Source organism: Sus scrofa, chromosome 6 (genome assembly GCF_054392235.1).
Source record: "Sus scrofa isolate SSC_HxYL_T2T_F1_AM1 chromosome 6, Sscrofa_HxYL_maternal_Yorkshire_Landrace_v2.0, whole genome shotgun sequence".
Taxonomy (NCBI): domain Eukaryota; kingdom Metazoa; phylum Chordata; class Mammalia; order Artiodactyla; family Suidae; genus Sus; species Sus scrofa.
In genome coordinates, this window is record NC_139388.1 from 172,189,877 (window position 1) to 172,207,752 (window position 17,876).

At 63.2% G+C, this 17,876-nt stretch overlaps 2 protein-coding genes across 20 annotated transcripts in view; one reads left to right on the forward strand and one right to left on the reverse strand.

Moving 5' to 3' along the window:
* Positions 1-71: 71 nt before the first annotated feature.
* HYI (hydroxypyruvate isomerase (putative)) lies at positions 72-7,761 on the forward strand. Of its 7 annotated transcripts, none has more exons than XM_084965379.1 (12): positions 72-307; positions 384-495; positions 1,401-1,515; positions 1,696-1,774; positions 1,864-1,913; positions 2,003-2,072; positions 2,191-2,325; positions 2,417-3,095; positions 3,180-3,324; positions 3,557-5,439; positions 5,629-5,699; positions 5,795-7,761. In XM_084965379.1, exons 1-8 carry the CDS (start codon positions 109-111, stop codon positions 2,488-2,490), a joined length of 834 nt encoding a protein of 277 aa, XP_084821505.1. In that variant the 5' UTR covers positions 72-108; the 3' UTR covers positions 2,491-3,095; positions 3,180-3,324; positions 3,557-5,439; positions 5,629-5,699; positions 5,795-7,761. The 7 variants fall into 7 exon arrangements, with proteins under 7 accessions (XP_084821505.1, XP_084821504.1, XP_084821503.1 ...); XM_084965378.1 differs by having other exon boundaries at positions 5,819-7,761; XM_084965377.1 differs by having other exon boundaries at positions 3,180-5,439.
* The window catches only part of SZT2 (SZT2 subunit of KICSTOR complex), a 49,718-nt gene continuing 34,408 nt past the window's right edge, over positions 2,567-17,876 (reverse strand). For 6 of the 13 annotated variants that reach the window (XR_014808446.1, XR_002345235.2, XR_014808444.1 and 3 more), the window contains 30 exons: positions 16,877-17,029; positions 16,673-16,775; positions 16,479-16,584; positions 16,286-16,397; positions 15,588-15,706; positions 15,315-15,479; positions 14,992-15,076; positions 14,692-14,856; positions 14,446-14,613; positions 13,967-14,106; positions 13,366-13,532; positions 13,170-13,267; positions 12,945-13,077; positions 12,694-12,824; positions 12,498-12,598; positions 12,248-12,424; positions 11,793-12,060; positions 11,633-11,712; positions 11,422-11,547; positions 11,095-11,294; positions 9,212-9,302; positions 8,908-8,988; positions 8,749-8,823; positions 6,349-6,562; positions 5,852-6,005; positions 5,590-5,712; positions 5,088-5,493; positions 3,726-4,957; positions 3,544-3,612; positions 2,567-3,408 (listed from right to left, as the gene is read on the reverse strand). Coding sequence is in view for 6 of the 13 variants with exons in the window: in XM_084965215.1 (XP_084821341.1) it covers positions 3,265-3,408; positions 3,544-3,612; positions 4,841-4,957; positions 5,088-5,493; positions 5,590-5,712; positions 5,852-6,005; positions 6,349-6,562; positions 8,749-8,823; positions 8,908-8,988; positions 9,212-9,302; positions 11,095-11,294; positions 11,422-11,547; positions 11,633-11,712; positions 11,793-12,060; positions 12,248-12,424; positions 12,498-12,598; positions 12,694-12,824; positions 12,945-13,077; positions 13,170-13,267; positions 13,366-13,532; positions 13,967-14,106; positions 14,446-14,613; positions 14,692-14,856; positions 14,992-15,076; positions 15,315-15,479; positions 15,588-15,706; positions 16,286-16,397; positions 16,479-16,584; positions 16,673-16,775; positions 16,877-17,029 (4,271 nt within the window). In the remaining 7 variants the exon portion in view is untranslated. Of the gene's footprint in view, positions 3,409-3,543; positions 3,613-3,725; positions 4,958-5,087; positions 5,494-5,589; positions 5,713-5,851; positions 6,006-6,348; positions 6,563-8,748; positions 8,824-8,907; positions 8,989-9,211; positions 9,303-10,611; positions 10,859-11,094; positions 11,295-11,421; positions 11,548-11,632; positions 11,713-11,792; positions 12,061-12,247; positions 12,425-12,497; positions 12,599-12,693; positions 12,825-12,944; positions 13,078-13,169; positions 13,268-13,365; positions 13,533-13,966; positions 14,107-14,445; positions 14,614-14,691; positions 14,857-14,991; positions 15,077-15,314; positions 15,480-15,587; positions 15,707-16,285; positions 16,398-16,478; positions 16,585-16,672; positions 16,776-16,876; positions 17,129-17,876 lie in introns of those variants that run through there. The other 7 variants (XM_084965215.1, XM_021096876.2, XM_084965214.1 and 4 more) reach the window with 3 other exon arrangements.

A 17,876-nucleotide genomic window follows, 5' to 3' on the forward strand; every position in this document is an offset into this window, starting at 1 on the left:
CCCCTCCACGGCCGCCCGCGCCCCGCCCTCCGCCCCCTCCCCGGCCCCGCCCGCTATCGCGTTCCGGCCTCACGGACTCTGCCCCGGGCGCGCGCGCTCCCGGCGGCCATGGCTCCGCTGCGCTTCTCGGCTAACGTGTCCTGGCTGTTCCCGGAGCTCGCCAGCCTCTCGGCGCGGCTCCGGGCCGCGGGCAGCTCGGGCTTTCAGGCAGCCGAGATCGGCTGGCCTTACGCGGAGCCACCCGAGGCACTGGCGCGCGCGGCGCGGGAAGCAGGGCTGCAGCTGGTGCTGATCAACACGCCCCCGGGTGCGCCGTGCGGGCCGGGCCGGGGCGGGGCGGGCTGGGGCCCCGAGCCGGGAGCTGAGGCCCGTTCTCCCCGCAGGAGACCGCGAGAAGGGGGAAATGGGGCTGGGGGCCGTTCCCGGGAGGCAGGCGGCCTTTCGAGAGGGGCTGGAGCAGGCCGTGCTGTACGCCAAGGCGCTGGGCTGTCCCAGGTATCCTCCCCTCCCCACCGCCCGCCCCTTCCCCTCGGTGACCCCGGGAAGAGGCTCACGGGCCCGAGCGCACTGGCCCTTCCCCGCCCCCTCAGTCCCAGTCTCGTAAAGTGCCTTTGGCATTTTATCTGTGGCGTCGCTCTCCGTTTACAACTCATTCTTGGCCATCTCTTGCTGGGAGTTCAGTCTGGCCGGGGAGATGCATTTGAGGACGGGTCAGTTCTAGGGGGCTCTGGGAGCCGAGACAGCTGCTTACAGTAGTGAGGCGGCACTGGGTCTCAGAGTGGACACTTGCTCATGGAAGGCGCATTCCAAAGAGGGGCTTGGTGTGTTCAGAGTTGATGAGGCGGATGTGGCCTGTCTGCGTTGAGGTGGCTGAGAAAGATCAGGCAGTGAAGGGAGGAGAGGTGGGGGCTCTAAGTGGGGCTGATCAGATAAATGTCAAACCCTGCAGCCTGCAAGCAGGCTGAGGAGGAACCGACAACGTGGGGTTACTGGGGGGTGGGTTCAGAAAACAGATGGGAAGAAGCTAAGAAACACTGTAAGGAGGAGAGACAATCTGTGGAATTGCTGGAAGGATAAGGGTTCAAGGTAATTTTCAGGTGAGACGAGCCTGTTCACGGGCTTGAGGGAAGGACCACGTCAAAGGAGAGGCTGCCCTTACAGGAGGGGCCAGGTGAGGGCCTGAGGCCCCAGGAGGGAGGATGGGTTGAGTCCCAGTCTCTAGGAAAAGGCTTGGCCTTTGGCGGACAGTGGAGCTGCTGGGGGGCCTGAGCATCACGGCCAAGTGGTCCTGACTCGAGACCTGGGGAGGTGGGAGGCCGGCACGGTTGGAGGGCAGCTGGAAGAGGTGCACTCAGGGAGCCTGGACCCCACAGCCCCCTCCAGTCCCGCTTCCCCCACAGGATTCATCTGATGGCTGGCCGGGTGCCCCAGGGGGCCGATCGAGCAGCAGTCAGGGGTGAAATGGAGACAGTTTTTCTGGAGAACTTGAGGCACGCAGCTGGGGTTCTGGCTCAGGTGAGACAGGGAAAAGTGAAGACACATCCAGACACACGTACGTCATGGATGTCTGTGTGTGGTGGGGGTGCTGTCAGGCACAAGGCTGGGCAGTGGCCCAGGTCAGGGGGACCTGACCGGTGATTGATGGAGGGGGACGGACCTGGGGAGAGCTTCCTCACGGACCCCGCGTGGCGCTAGGAGAACCTCGTGGGACTGCTGGAGCCCATCAACACCCGCGTCACGGACCCCCGGTACTTCCTGGATACGCCCCAGCAGGGTAGGACCCCCCCAGCCCGTGCCCTCTGCTGTCCCTCTGCTTCTGGTGCTGCCCTTGGTCTCACGGTCCCCGCCCCGGTCTGTCCCCAGCGGCAGCCATCTTACAGAAGGCTGGGAGCCCCAACCTCCAGTTACAGATGGTAAGTGGGGGAGCGGGAGCACTTCTCGGGCCCCTGGGGGGGGGATGGCGCGGCCCGCAGGGGCTGTGACGGTGATGTCGCTGCCCCAGGACATGTTCCACTGGCAGATCATGGATGGGAACCTGACTGGGAACATCCGGGAGTTCCTGCCCATTGTTGGTGAGGCCCCTTCCTAGTCCGCCCTGCTTCCTCTGTCTGCCCCCCCCCCCGCCCCAATATCAGTGCCTCAGGCCTCAGCAGGAGCCGGAGCCTCACATCTGCCCACCTCTGTCCCCAGGGCACGTGCAGGTGGCCCAGGTCCCCGGCCGGGGGGAGCCCAGCAGCCCCGGAGAGCTGAATTTCCCTTATCTGTTCCAGCTGCTGGAAGAGGAAGGCTACAAAGGCTTTGTGGGCTGCGAGTACCAGCCTCAAGGTGACGGTGGGCAGAGGTCCCGGCAGGTCCTGGGGAAGGGGCTGTTCTCCTTGTGGGTTGTGGCTTGATGCCCGCCGCCCTCTCCCCTCAGGAGACACGGTAGAGGGCTTGAGTTGGCTGCGTTCGTACTGGGATAAGCGGGGCCACCCACGGGCTGGCCACTGAGGTCCCGCATTCCACCCACGCCTCCGGGACACTGATGGTGCATCCTGAGTCGGAATTAAAGACACCCTGCGGAGCATTTCCGTGTGTGTGTGTGTGTGTATGTTACTGGAGGGGGGGACAGGGACACACAGTGTCTCACTTTGCAGTTTCTTGGGGTCGCTTCCCTCCTGCAAAGAAGGGACGTGCAGCTCAGATTCAAGTCCTCCCATCTGCGCCAGGGTTGCTCTGGAGATGGGCGAGCTTCTGAGTCCGCCTCCTCATGTATGGATGACAAACCAAGGGTCGAGAGCAAAGGGCCACAGGTGCTTCGATGGCAGAGCTGGGATTGGAACCAGGGTGTCTTAGCTCAATGGCCACGTCCGGCAGTGAAGTCCCAGTGGGAAGTGAAGACCAGCGGACTCACTATGGGGGTGGCTGACAGCCATCCAAGACTTGGAGGCAGGATCCATGGAAGAGGAGCTCTAAAGGGCCTACGTGCCACCTGATGCGAAGAATTCCCAGACTCCCCCAGGAGAGCAGGAAGGAGGCGGCTCCTGGAAGGGCCCAGAGCCGGAAGAGACACGGGCACCTCAGGCAGAGCACTGGACCCTTTGGCGCCCTGGCTGGTCAGTGGCTGCACGTGTTTAGGGAGGGTGGCTCTTGCTACCAGCCTCCCAAGTCAGAGTCATAAAACCTTGGGCGTTCCTCAGGGTCTGCTCTTGCCCTGGTGCCCAGAAGGGCGGGTCAGTCCTGCTTCAGGTGGGCAATTACAGAGGACGCTCGGTGGTCCATCCCTCAGAGGAGGCGGGTCCAGAGGGTGAAGCAGGCTGTGTTGATGACCGACTCCAGGTGGTGGTAGGTGGAGACCAGCTGGGCGGGGGGGCTCTCGCTGTCCTGCGGCTGTACTGGGAAGGGCTCTCGGAAAACTACCGTCAGAGACTGTGGGGAACACGGGGGCGCCGGGGGAGGGGGGTGATGGTGAGAGGAGGGCAAGCTGGGCCCAGGAAGCAGGCTCCTCCAGCCCAGCAGGCTTGGGTGGAGCACGTGGGGTACAGCCCTCACCCCCGTTCTTACCGTCTTTCCCAAGTGGGAATCCAGAAACACTAACACGAAACAGTCTGTGAACTTCTGATTGAGCACAACCTGCAGCAAAAGACAAGGTGAGAGGGGGAGCGAGGCACTGACTGTCCCCGAGGGCCGCCTGGACGCGGGACCCGTCCAAGGGAGACCTGCTCCCACCACCCCACTGGCCCCACCTGCGCTGCCCGGTCATCCAGACGGCTTCTCCACATCCCACCTCGGTCGTCATCCTCACTGGCTCCCATCAGCCCGTCCAGCCTCGTCAGAGTGGCGCAGTGCAGCCCACCAACGAAGGGGAGTTCTCTGCCCTTGACCCCTCCTTGCCCCTGGGTTTCGTATCCTTGGCCCCCCTTGGGACCCTCCCCTGATGTCTGTCCCTGGCGCTCAGCGCTGCCATCTCCCCGGGCCGTTTCCTCTACGCCTGGGCCTTTAGTGACCACCTGTTCATAAAGACCCTCCTCCGTTTCTCTCCTGAGCTCCAGATGCCGCTGCCCGTACACCTCCTGGACCCCAGGTTCATGACCCGTCCCCCAAACCCACTCCTGCTTCAGTGTCCCCACCCCCCACAGAAGGACGCCCGACGTGCTGTCTGCGCTCTGCAGCCTGTGCCCGCTGGCCTTGGCTTCCCTGGGCGATGTCTCCTAACACCCTGAAACCGGTCCTCCCCACAAGTGCTCTGTCGCAGGACCCCCACCACGGACCGAGTGCTTTCACTCTGCGCTTGATCGTCTCGCTGGGCACGTCCTTTAGCCTCTCCCTCCCCAGGCCGTGCCCACTGCACGGCTCTCTTCTCTACCTGCCCTGCCCTGCCCTGCCCAGCAGCGCTTTCAACCTTGGGTGTGCGGATCCGGCTGAAAGGCAGGTTCTGAGCCACAGGTCTCGAGGGGGCCCAGAGAGCTGCACTTTGGCCAGCCCCCGGGTGGTGCTGAGGCTGCTGGTGTAAGGACCACACTTTGGGTGAGAAGGCGTTAAAGCCCAAGATGTCCCTTCTGGGGCGCGAACCTCCCAAGACCAACTCACTCGCGAGGTTCCAGAGCTTGGCCCTCAGGATCCCGCGCCAAGATGTGTGCTTTTGCGAGCCCCTGAGGGCACAGCTCCTGGTTATTCTCAGAGATGCACGTGCCGTGGCTCCGTGCTTGAAGGCTTTGACCTCTGCCTTGTCCTGCTGTCCCAGCCTCCCTCCGGAGCGGAGCCTGGCCAGACAGGCTGGGGCTCCTGGGGGACCCTGTCCTCTCTCTGATGTGTATTTCTGTTGTCCCTCCCCTTTCAAAGGCAGGGCAAGGAGACTCACCAGGTACTGGGTTCCCAAGTCTGGGCTCTGGAAGTGGCGACAGCTCTGGGGAAAGCGGCTTAGGAGAACCTTGATCAGGCTCTGGTACCAGGAGACCGTCATGGACAGGAAGCAGTCCTGGGGGAGGGGCCACAGGTGTGGATGTGCTGCCCCAGAGCCCCCTCTGAGACCCCTGCAACCGCCTCCTGGCCTGCCGGTGGAATTCCTAGCATCTGTCCTGCTGCTTCTGGAACCCACAGCTGCTTACCAGCTGGGGGTCGATGTCCCCAATGGATTTGGCATGGACTGCTTCTAGGAGCTCCTCCAGCTCGGCCAGGGCCAGGCGCCCCCCTAGCCGCAGCCGATCAGGTCCTGCTGGTTCCAGCAAGAAGAGGCGCTTCCAAAGGGTGTCCCGGCGACAGTGCCCTCCAGCCAGCCGTACCAGCTGAGCCAGCCGTGCCCGTGCCACGCCCACCTCTGCAGCCAGTGGAGGGAAGAGGGGGGCTGGTCCAGGGGCCAGACCAACCCCGGAGACCTCCCCAGGGCCACCAGCTGAGCTCCCGGGAGCCTCTGGCTCAGGGGGCAGCCTGGGCGGCTTCCGGAACCGGCGCAGGTCAGCGGTGAGTCTGGGGAAGAGCTCTCGTTGGCTGGTGAGCACCACGAAGAACTGCAGCCTGGGGGCGGGGGGGGGGTGGTCACCAGTGCGATGGTCACAGGGCAAGGGCGGGGGCGCGGCTGGGCAGCGGGCTTGTTCAGTGGGGCGTGCTCACCGCAGAACGTGCCTCTCGGCTTCCCCTTGTTCCTCGAAGGGTGCAGCCCAGTGGCAGACAAGCAGAGACACGTCGAAGTCGTCCTGGTGGCGACGTCCCTCCGCGTCCAGGTAGGAGCCGGAGCTGCGGTGGCGGCGGGGCGGGGGATGCCGATCCTGAGGTTCCGGGGGAGCCCGCCCCACCCCTGCTGCTCCTTCCGCCCAAGAAAACACGGGTCTCCATCTGCAAGGACGGCCCGACCCCAGCTCCGCTGCCCCCTCACCTGTGCCACGCTGACACCAGGGCGTACTCGTTATGCTCGGGCCCCCCAGGCCGGGCCATCCGCAGCGGCTTCATGTGGTAGGAGCTGGCGTGGTCGGCCACGTAGTTGTACAGCTGGTGGGCGGCAATGAGTGGCGTGGGGAGCTCCAGGGTCCCTGAGGGGCGAGTTGCAGGAGACACTGAGCCTGGGACTTGCTGATCGGGGGGGTCGGGGGGGGGCGTCCCTGCGGCCCTGCCTGACAGGCAGATTGGCTCTGCCTTCCTGGAGGGCTCCTGTGGGACGTGGAGACGGGACAGAAGCGGCTCGGGACCCACAGGGGGCAGGTTCCCATGAGAGAGGATCTAGACTTTGCTGCAAAACAAGACTGGGAAGGACTCAGGACGGAGACAAGGTCCAGGTGATACGAGGCAACGGACAACGTGGGACAGGAGGGGCAGAGACAAGGCCTGGCCCCCAGCAACGGCCCCGCCTGCCCTGGCTTGCCCTTGGGCACCAACCTTGGTAAATGTGATTGCGGCCAAAGTGGGGCCCGTCAGGGTGGTGGGCCAGGAAGTGCCGCAGGAAGGTGGTGAGGTGGTAGCCGTGCCGCAGCACCAGGTGGGCGCCCAGCACGTGCTGGTGCACGAGGCGCAGGTGGAAGTCGTAGCTGAACGAGTGCACGTGCATCAGGTCCCGCACCTTGTCGCACTCCTCTGTGAACAGCATGGACAGCTGCGGGGGTGGCACAGGGCTGGGTCAGGGCCCAGGGCCAGGCTGCCCAGCACACCCCCACTCCCCTCCTCTGCCTGAAATGCTTCCGTGGGCAGTCTCGTAACATCGTCCTGTACTGGAACTCTCCGATACGCGAAACGGCCCGTTCTCAGGGACGGGCCTTCGCCCTCTGCAGCCCAGACGCCACGCGAGTCGGGCTCAGATTCATGGTGTAACACATACTCGCCGAGTGCCGGCCACCTGCCTGCCTGGTACTGTTCTGGATGCTGGGGGTACAAACCCCTGCCCTCAAGGAGCTTCCATCCCAGGAGTGGGGAGATAAGGCACTAGATACGAGACAGTGGTGAGCACACAGCGTGCTGGGACATGGTCGTGGAGGATCAACAGCTGAGTCCTTGTGGTTTTAAACAAGGTGGTCGGGGGCAGGGCAGGTGTGTCGTTATTTTCCGGCTCCTTCTCATTGATCCAGCATGATCTTCCCAGCACACTGCTCGCTCTTGCCAAGCACATCACATATTTTCTCTATGCTTCTGTACCTGCTCTTCTTTTTGCCTGAATGCTGCCTCCCTGACCGCCGCCCCCCAAGCTGGCTAGCTCCTCCTTGCTTGTAAAGCTTCATCTGGGGTATCTTGCCAAGGCTGGGCCAGGGTGGGCCTCCTCTAACTGGTCTGTGAATGAACCCCTGATGGAGGAAGAAAGGAAGGCAGAGACGCGGAGCTGGTGCTTCTCTTGGTGGAAGTAGCTTTGCTGAAAGTACGTTAACAGCTGGAGAGGTGATGCTGGAAGGGCGGAATCTACAGGCCCACTCCCTTGGGGACACTGGGCATAAACGTTAACAGGAAAGGAATTCAATGATGGTAGAAGAAGCAGTTGCCTGGGAGGCAGAGGAGCTGCGTGGCCTTGGGTAAAGTCAAAAGCTCTCTGCTTCGGTTTCGTCATTTACCATGAGAGAAAGGCAAGGGCCTCAAAGTTAGGGCCGTGTGAGAAAATGCAATAACCAAAGGATGAGCCTCCGAGTCAGAGACCAGACTCAGCCCCCGTACTGCCCCCAACTAGCTGTGCGCCTGGGGCACATCACTTAACCTCTGTAAGCCTCAGTTTTCCTTATCTGTACAGGAGGAGCCAACTCCGCACTTGGCTCAGCATGGAGACTAAGCACTTAATGATGATGACAATAATAAAGCACCTTCAAAAGCGAACGTAAGGTTAGAGGTTAGACACGTAGGGGCACAGAGAGCCAAGCTGGGTGGAGATCATGGGGCAGGGGAGTCAGAAGGACTCCAGGAAGCTCTAGAGAGCAGTGGGGGTGGGTGCTTTCACACAGCCAAGCGTGGAAGAGTACCCACCCGCCTGCACCGTCTCCCTTCTGAGCACGGCCGGGGCAGGCTCCTGCGCTGACGTCACCAAGCTCTGCTGGATCGCACCCTCCTGTGATGACCAGACCAGGCACCCACACCCAAGTCCAAGGCAACTACCGACGGGCTGGACCTGAGCTGGCCACATCTGGGAGGCGCCCCTGCTGCCTGTGCTGGAGGGTGGCAGACGGTGCCTGTCAGACCCTCATCTCTCAGAAACTCAGCGAGAGGCGCGAAGAAGACCGAGGCCCTGGTGCTGAAGGGGCGCATCTAACCTGAGTCCGAGGGCTTCCGGTCCCTGACTGCCCTCCGTCCTGACTCATGTTCATTCTCAACCCTCAGGGTGCAGCGGTTCTGCCTCGAGGCCGGCAGACAGGCACAAAAATGCTGACCACGTGACCCGTACGTCTGTGGATCTCGTCACGCTAGTCCCCATTCTAAGTGTGACGACACAGGCGATGCCAGGCCGTCCCCAGCTCTACCTTAGGCCCGGACTGCCCATGGCACCGACCTACCCGTGAGCACGTATGTACCCACCGTGCTCACAGGTCTTCACTGTCCCATCAGCTATGTCGCAGTGTGACCGCAATGCCAGGCTCCTGTCAGTGTCAGACCAGCCACCGTGCTACTCTGCCTCCCGCCCCCAGTGCCATGGCCGAGTACAGCCCTGGACTACCGTGGACGGGGACTGGTGGCGGTCCAATCACAGCACCAGAATGGCCCGGCCACCTGCAGCACCAGGTCATCTCTGGGGCAGCCTGCCACAGCACACTGGGGGCGGGGGGACTGACCACACCTGAGGCCCCACAGCCCTCTGTCCCTACCACACACCTGCGAGTTGACAGCTTGCCCCATGGGGATTCGGGAACATTCCAGAGCAAACTGTTTGACACAGAAGTAACAGCCCTGCAGAGAGAGTGAAGCCGAGGTCAGGAAGGCGAGAGACAGGTGGGTCTGGCTCTCCCCACTTCTCAGTGTCCTCCTGCTCACCTGGAAAGCCAGCTCCATGAGGATGATGCCCCCGGGCAGTGCCCGCTGCAGGTGGTATGTGGTGACTGGAGAGCCAGAGCTCTGAAGAGAGAAAAGAGACTGGGGTTCACAGGCAAGGGTCAGGGGCCCACCAGCCCCGGACCAGCAGGGAAGAAGTCTTCTGGGTCAGTGACTTCAGTGGTGCCAGGCTGGCATCAATGACCTCAGTCCTCACCCAGCATCCCTGACTCTAGGCCCTGGGCAGATAATTCAGGCTCAGTGATACGGGTGTCTGGGCAGCACTGATTTCTCTGATGGTGGTTACCTTGGGGCTCCCGTCGGCCTTGGCTTTCGGGCAGGAGAAGGAGCCCCGACCCTCTGTTCCAAGGATGGCCATGGCCCGCAGCCGGCTGGTGCTGCAGAACAGGGGGTGAGGCAGGCCGGTGGGTGAAGGGTTGCGGCTGTCAGATCGCGAGTGCAGTTCATGTGGGATAGTTTTGCAGGAGAGAGGACAGGCCCCGAGATGGAAGGACCTGCTCAGGGTGAGTGGGGCCCAGGGCTGGACTGCAGGGCAGGGCTCTCTCCACAGCAGCTGCTGCTTTGGGGGGAGGGGGAGGCCAGGCCCCTCTTCCAGCGGGAGGACGAGGGTAGGGCTGGCGAGGCTGCCAGGACTAAGGCGAGACCCCTGTGAGGGGCTGGAGGCATCTGCCTACTGGGGGCAGCAGAGGAGGGCAGGAGGGGAGAGGGGGACGTATGCCTGAGACTTCCTGGGGCAGATTCAAGGAGCTGCTTCTGCCCTGGTTAGGGGTGTTCCTCTGAGAGGGAAAAGGGGTCCTGTTTTGCTCTGGGAAGAGTAGTTGCAGCGTTCCATGGGCCTACTGTTCTTTACTTCTCAACCAGGAACTAAAGGGAAAAAAATATTGCAAACACAGACAAAACAGAAAGGGCCAGTGGGACCCACTCATTGTATCGGGAGCTATAAACTGCCAAACTTCTGCCAGGGGGCCAGTGTCCCACTGAATCCTCAGGGAAATAGGGACTAGACCCAAAGAGTGATTGGTGAGGAACGGAGGCCTGACTTCAAATCCTTCTCTGTAAATGTAGGTTTAAATCTAGTGTCTATGGTCTTAAAATGGAATTCTGATTTCTGGGAAGAACATAACTGAATGGGAAAATGCAAACTCCAGAAAAACCCCGACAGCTAAGACCTGGCTGTGGAGGGCAGTGCAGGGCTCCTGGGCTCTGTCACTAAGAAGAGAGAGGGGCACCCACAGAAATGTCCCAGAGGCTCAAGCCAGTCCGTTCTTCTGAAGGCCTGGCCAAGGGTGGGAGGCCTGGGAGGTGGCGAGCTGGTTACAAAACACCAAGTAGTCGGAACTGGCTTTCTGCACCAAAGGGGGTCCTGAGTAAGGAGGCACAGCTTACGTTTGCCAGCCTGAAAAGGCATCAAACAGAACAGAGAGGAGGGAGAAAACAGACTCACGCATCGGGATACATGAACGTCAATGCATAAGCTGAGTGGACTTTCTCCCAGGCAGCCACGGGGAAGCGGCTAGAAACCCAGAACCTGCAGACTCAGATGCTGAGAGGGGCAGAGAGCATGGGCCACAGAAATGGGAACTTGAGACCTGGCGCAGGATGGGAAGGGTGGGTGCCGAGGCGTCACTGTGTGCCGGGGAGCCGGAAGGTGGGCCAGGGGAGCGTCTCCTAGCGCCCAGGACTCAGGCCAGTGAGTGAACATGACCGAGAACAGGCCAGAAGACAGGGATGGGAGGGGGCCCAGGGCAGGGTCCTTGGGGAGGAGAAAAACCAAGCACGGTGCGAAAAGGACTCTTCCCAGGCCAGGCGCCACACGGGGCTCAGGAGAGGTCAGGGAGCCATCGGGACAGCAGCTACGAAGGGCCAGGCCCAGGACTGCTGTGTCGGATGGACGTCAGCGTGGAAGCACAGAAGCCGCACGCGGGCATCAGCTCTGTGAGAAGGTGCGCGGCTTGTGTCTGAACGTGGCCGTGACTCCCACAGGGGGTGTGAGGCTTACAGAAGGAGCACGAGGGCGGCAGGCGCAGGGCCCGGGTCCTCACGTATGTGTGCGGGCCTGTGGGATGAACGCGCACGAGGCCCGAGCCGCCCAAGGGGGACCCAGGAGGAGGGCGCGTGGGGCCTCACCTGCCGTGGAGGAGGCGGGGAGGGCAGGAGAGGTGGGCTCACCTGCGGGCGGGTGAGGGGGGCCGCAGCGGCACCAGCACAAAGCCCATGCTCTGCAGGTACTGCACGTACTGCTGCAGGAAAGCCAAGCTCAGCTCCTTCAGCCAAGGCTCCTCCCGGGCGCCTGGCGGAGGCCCGTCCGAGGAGTCGCAGCTTGCGGGGCCCTCTCGGCTCCCAGAGCCTGACTCAGGGCGATGGCGCCGCTGTGGGAGTGCAGATAAAGAGAGGCTCCAGCCCACAGTGGACTCCCCTCTGGGCCGTGGAGGAAAGGAGGGCCCCAGGGGGCAAAGGGAGGTCCCACAAGAGAAAGCCAGGCGTCTGGAGGCTCACCTGCCCCTCGGGGGGCCCAGAGGTCTCCGGGGGCCCGTGCAGCCAGGCCGCTGGGTCGAAGAGCAGGGCCGTCGCACAGTAATGCACCAGGCGGGACGACTGCTTCAGGGTCTCCAGCTCCCCGGCCTGGGGACGTGGGCAGTGAGCACTAGGCGGGTGGCCAGGGCGGGGTCAGGGGACGCTCCTGGCGGGCGCGGGTTGGGCCACTCACACTGATGGGCATGCTGGCTGGGGCGGAGCGCTGCTGCCACGTTACAAACAGGTTCTCCATCTTCATCTGGCGCTCCAGCTCTGGGGGTTGGAAGCATCAGGAGGGGCCCCCAGAAGCGGCCACCCCTCTCCCTGCCCGCTGCCCGGCCCGGCGCCCTCACCTCGGCGCTCTGCCATCTTGATCTCCAGGAACTGCTGTCCGTGGAAGGCGACGGGGTCGGGCGGTCTGGGCGCAGGGCCCAGGGAGGAGCTGGGGCGGGCGGCCGCGATGTCCCTCAGGGCCTCGTCGAAGGGGAACGTGTCCAGCGGAAGGGGGCCCCCGCCCCGAGAGGACCCGCTCAGCCGGCCCTGCTCGCGGCTCAGCGGGGGGCTTGCGCACCGGATGAGGGTCTCCGCTTCCACGGTCGGCAGCAGGAATGGGTTGGGCTCCTGAGCGAGACGGGGCCGCACAATGGGTTCCACAGGCTTTGCCCTCAGACCTCGCCTCCCGCCACGGCCTCCTCCCTCACACTCTCCCTCCCACCGCCTCTGCCCTCAGTCCGCCGCTCTCCTGCTTCCGAGCTGGTACTGCCTCTAACTGACCCCCGAGGAGAGGAGGGCCCCGAGCAGCAGGCACCTTTTCGTCCCGCACCGGGAAGTCCAGCTGGCCGTAGTGGTGGAAGAGCCCAAGCTTCTGGCTGAGGAGGCAGAAGATGAGGTGGGCCCGGGCGTTCTGCCACTGCACCAGGCGGACCAGTGCTCGGCCCAGTGCCGCCCCCAGGTCTGGAGCCCAGTTGTAGGTCAGCAGCTGGAGCTGGAAGTCAAGGCTCAGCGTCAGTGGGCTCAGGGCCCCCTCTCCCCCCCCCAGCTCCTGGCCCCACGACTACCTTCTTGTCCGTGACCTCCAGCAGCAAGAACCTCTGCCGGGGAGCACTCCGCCCCGAGCTCCCATCGCCTCCCGGCTCGAAGCGCTGCACGGCTTTGGCAGCTGTGGGGTCAGGGAGTGGCAAAATGGGGGGCTAGAGGCAGATCCCCCAGGATCCGTCACTCTGAGCACCCCCCCGCCCCAGGCTGTGCCCTCACCCTGCTGGGTGGGTCTCCTCCACTGCAAGAAGTTCCTTCCCAGAAGCAGCAGATGCCGCTTGGCTGCTGGGCGGGGCGCTGGGCCCAGCTGTCCAAGGGAACAAGGAATGAAGGTCTCTGGCTCAGAAGCCCTAGTGGGAGGGAGGGATGGACAGAAAGCAGACCGGGGATGGCCCCCTTCCCCGGCCACCTGCTCCCGGGCCTAGGCCGCCACCTCTCCTCGCTCAGCCTCCGCGAAACCCCAGACTCACAACTGCTGCTCAAAGATGCGGACCCTGGTGTCTCCAGCCATCGAGGTGACCAGGGCGGCGAACTCCGACAGGACCGATGGCAGGAGGAACCGTGACACCATGTGGGTGGAGCTCTTGGACACCGAGGCGCATCCTGGATCCAGGACACCGAGGTCACGGGGGGGGGGCTGCAGGACGCGGACCCGGCCACGGGGCTGAGGGTGGGAGAGGGCGCTGGGGTCTCACCAATCTGAACCATGAACTCCATCCAGCGCTGAGCGACCCAAGCAAACACAGGCTGCAGGGCCCCCACTTCGCCCTCCTCCAGCTGCGTGGTCCTGCGTCTGAAGACAGAGCAAGAGTAAGAGCCTCGCACCCACCCACCCACAAGATGTGTTCACACACACCCCATGCTGCCCGTGACTTCACACCACACACACACCTTTGTCTCTGGGCTCCGGACTCCGGGCCCACTGTCCGCTCAGTCCCACCGGGAGTCCGGACACTTTCTGTTTTATGGCGCCTCCGGCCCCGAGTGTCTTCTGGCCGATCCAGGACGATGTCATCCGTAGTTTTGGGGGAACCCAAGTCCCCACATTCTGTTTTACTCTGGGGGCAACGCAGTGAATGAGGAGGGGCTCTTGGGAAGGGGGATGGGGCAGAGGATGCAGGCATCATGGGCGGGTGACGCGAGCCTGGAGGATTTGGAGGCCTGGGTTCAGGCCCCGGAGGCTAACTGAGCAGCCCTGGGCAGCCTGCTCAACTTTCTGGAGCCTCAGCTGCCTCACTGGGAAAAGCCCAGCTGACGTCTTTGGCAGGCTGTAAGGACCTGCCAAGAGAAGTGGACGTGAAGGCGCTCAGTAAGCTGCGGCTCTCTCTGTGTCCGTGGGAACTTGTCACGTTCTGCAAGCTTCTACCCAAGAGACAGGGTAGTTTTATACAACAGGTGATCTGGGGCAGGGCCTGCAGGGGAGCGGAGGAGGAGACAGGAGGCAGGCAAGAAGGCAGATGTCACCTTCACCACCTCCCCTTGCTCCCATTACCAGCATGTCCCAGAAGCTACGGCGGCCGGCTTTGCTGGGGGGAGTCACAGGCTCGCCAGGGCCAGGGCCAGGGCCAGGGGGAAAGGTGCCAGCGCGGCCTGCAGGGCTCTTGGTCTCCAACGGCCCGCTCTTGAGACCTCCTGCGGGCACCAGAGAGTACAGATCTCCATCACTGACCATCGTCAACACCGCGAGCCCCAGGACTGGTGTCAGAGTGACGTGCCACTTACCCTACCTGCTGCCGAGGGCCAGTGTTTGCAAGTGACAGTGCGTGGCTGAGCGAGGGGAGCTCCCGATCGCACGCCCCCTCCCTAAGCGAGTGACCGATCGCGTGCGTACCTTTCTACCAAAGGTGTATCACTTTGCTGATGCCGGGAAGGGCACCGACAACTGTGAATGTGCGCTTCGGGGGGGACCCCGCAAGGTCTCCCACCCCCCCCCCGAGCACCCTCACCTGCAACACTGTCCGGCCCGCATACCTGAGGCTGCGTCCTCGGAACAGAGCGAGGCTGGCAGCAGCCGGAACTCCATGACGGCGTCGGCCAGGGCCTGGCGGGCGGCTGCGCGGAGCTTCTCCTCCAGCTGCACGATGCTGATGTTCCCCTTGCCCCACACATCCAGTCGCAGCCGCGGGGCCCCGTCCGGAGCTGCAGGAGAGAGCCGGGGCTGCTTGAGTGTGTCCCTGTTTCCACGGCATTCACTGACCCCCCTGCCCCCCGTCCTACCTGAAGAATTGTCTGGCACAACCGAGCAGCGCGTGACTTGAGTCAGCTGCTCAAATTCCTCCTCCTGCAGTGAGTCTGGGGGTCCCGGAGAAGAGGGGGGCCACGATGCCAGTGAGATGGGGGCTCCTCCCTCATCCACCAAAGCTACAGTGATGCAGGCGACCCCTGGGGAGACATCCATGGGAAAGCTCAGGTCTGGGACTTCCAGGCGCTGCCCCTCCCCGCCCACCCTCCTCGGCCGCAAGGCCACGTAAGGGCCTCTCGGCCACAGGAACAGGCTGCCCGGGCCCTGCGCTGTACCTTTGCCCCCAGTGCCCTGTCCTCCAGGCTTGTTGTACAGGTAGATGTCCCAGTCAGGAAGGCCGCCCTGGGGTGGGAGTGGGTGCTGGGGAGAGAACGACCGCTGAGCACTAAGACCAGGCAAGGGGACCAAAGCCGTCAGGGAACAGGTGTCCCCCGCGGGGGATGGGGGACAGGTGTATGCGGAGGCATCGGCAGACACAGGTGGATAATAAAGTGGGGGCACAGGTGTGCCCAGGTCCATGGGCGAAGGTCGTGTGAGGCGGGGGGCATCTGTGGGAAACGGCGACACAGTAAGGGTGCAGAGGTGGGGGCCGTCGCACCTGGAAGTGGTTGCGGCTGTTGCTGTCCGTGTACTTGGGGGAGTGCAGGAAGACGAGCAGGTTCTGCCGCAGGTACCAGGCCAGCGCAGGGAGCCAGGGCCTGCAGGAGGCGGGCAGCGCCAGGTGCAGCACCTCTGAGGGGAGACTTCCGGGGGGCTGGATGAACTGCAGAGGGGGATGGGGGGTCAGCGCTGAAGGAGGCGGTCCCGGCAGAGACCGGCCCTGCGGCCGCGGCAGAGCCACGGAAGGACGCTGAGCCCGGGAGGAGCTGACCTCCACATCGGCTGGGGTCAGCTTGCAGTTCCGGACAAGCATGACTGTGATCACGTCCAGCGTGGCCTCGTCCAGGCGCCGACGCAGAACCCGCACCAGCTCGTCCGTGATCTCGGGACCTGGGTGCAGCCGTGGTGGGAAGGTGACCGAGGGTGCAGCTCGCCCATCCCAGCCCTTAGCGCCAGACGCAAACATCTCCCCACACGCCAGAGGCCGGCGCCGGGCGGATCATGTGACTGTGGACCAGTGGGAATTACTTCTCGGAGGCTCAGGGCCTCCTCAATTCATGGGAATGATGATGGCATTTACCTCAGAGGCACCCGTCTTAGCCCAAGACTAGGAAACATTAACTGAGCCATAAATAAATTAAGCGTGCCAGCCGCCTCCTAGACACCTCAGGTACAATACGTCCCACAGCCAACCCATCCGCTTCACCCTAAACCTGCCTTGTGGCTGGCCAGTGGGGCCGCCATCTAGCCCCAGGTGAGAGACCCCAGTGTCAACTCTTACGGCTCCTCTTTCCCAAGCTGCACTTCAGTCAGCCGCGGGTCCTACCCTCCGCATCACGGAGCCCGTCCTTTCCCAGCCGGCTCCTGCTGGAGGGGAGCCCGGAGCAGGGCACGAGCTAGGGCAGGAAGATGTTCCGGCGGATTTGGGGACCTCATCCGGTCACGCCCGGGCCCTCCCCGCAGCCTTACCTGCCTGCCCTACGCCGTGCACCAGCAGCTGGATGTGTCTGTCCACTTGGCCCACAGGACGAGCGGCGTCTGAACCGCGGCTGGAAGCCACGTCCAGGGGAGAACGAGGGCCCTGCAGGGAAATCCTGGTCAGGGCCCGGCTCCAGGGGGCATCGGGGAGCAGGGGCCACCAGGGAGCAGGGGGGATACGTGCCGAGGTGTCCTCCGAGTAGATGGGCTCCTGGCTTCGGGACAGAGCTAGAGACGGGGGCAGGGTGTCACTGTCCCACGAGCGTTCAGTGCAGGACGTCTCCAGGAGCCTGGGCAAGAGCGGCAAGGGCTTTGGCCACCGCCCCTCCGGCACCGTGTCTGACCCGAGCGGCAGCCCTTCGGCCCGGGGCCACTTACCGCAGGTAGTACACAGCCTTTGTTGCTCGCTCCTGATACACAAACATGTTCTTCCGGTTCACCACAGAGAAGGCGTTGAGCACGGAGCGCAGGGCTTGGATGGCTACGGGGGCACACGGGGGGCACACGGGCTCAGGAGGCTCCCTTCTCCAGAGGCCCCCCCCGACCCCCAAATCCACCTGCCCTCTGATGCCAACCACATACCCCGAGAGACCCCCATGCTGGGCCCCATTTTGAGGCGGGAATGGACCCGGATCACGGTTCCCCACACCACGTCACAGGAGAAATGGCCAGGGACAAACTGCATGGTGGCGGCCAGATAGCCTCGCGGTCCACAGCTGTCATCCGCAGCATAGTCTGGGGGGAGGGAGACGGCGGCTCAGGAAGGGGACACAGCCCTCTGCCCTCAGAGCCTTCTCAGCTGTCCTCACCCCCGGACTCCTCGGGCCTGTTACTCTGCAGAGGGCGAGACGGTCGTTTGGGGTAACAGGGCAGGACCATGCCCTGAGGAAGTCAGGTCACGGCACGAAGGTTTTCAGAACTATCTCAGGGAGACCTGGAGAAGCTAAGAAGCGGAGTCGGGACGGGCAGAGCATGCGCGGGTCCTGAAGATAAGGCCAAGACACCCTGAGCCTGACACAACGTAACGCGTAATGTATACCCTCCTGTGTATCCTTGGGACCTGCGTCAATAACCCCACTTGAACAAAAAGGGTGTGACCCTTACACACGCGCGCGGCAGAGTGCGGAAACTACGTCCTGTGCTTTGGAGGGCTGCTAACCCAGAGATAAGGGCGGCATGCCGCCATGCAAGAGCCCACGGCCTTGATGGACCCTTTCCCAATTTCCAGGTTGAGGAACCTTCCAGCAGGTCCAGGTGGCAATTTGGTTTCCCAGGGAAGCTGCTGTCAGATGCGAACAGGGGACTGGATCCCCAGGAGGCTGCAGAGTCTGGAATGGGATGCTGGTTGCTAAGGGTTTCAGTGAAACCATACGGAGACACTAAAATGAGGACGGGCTGGGTCTGGGTTCCGGCTGGGAGCCCTCGTGAAGTAGAGCGTTAGGCTGTCATAGCTCATTCCCAGTTTGCAGAGGGTGCCTTCAAAACCCTGGGAAGCCCCCAGAGTTACGGGGACTCGGCTTTGATACGAACGCATCCTAGGATGCGCTGAGGGACACACTCCCCGGATCTGTTAGGAACGTCT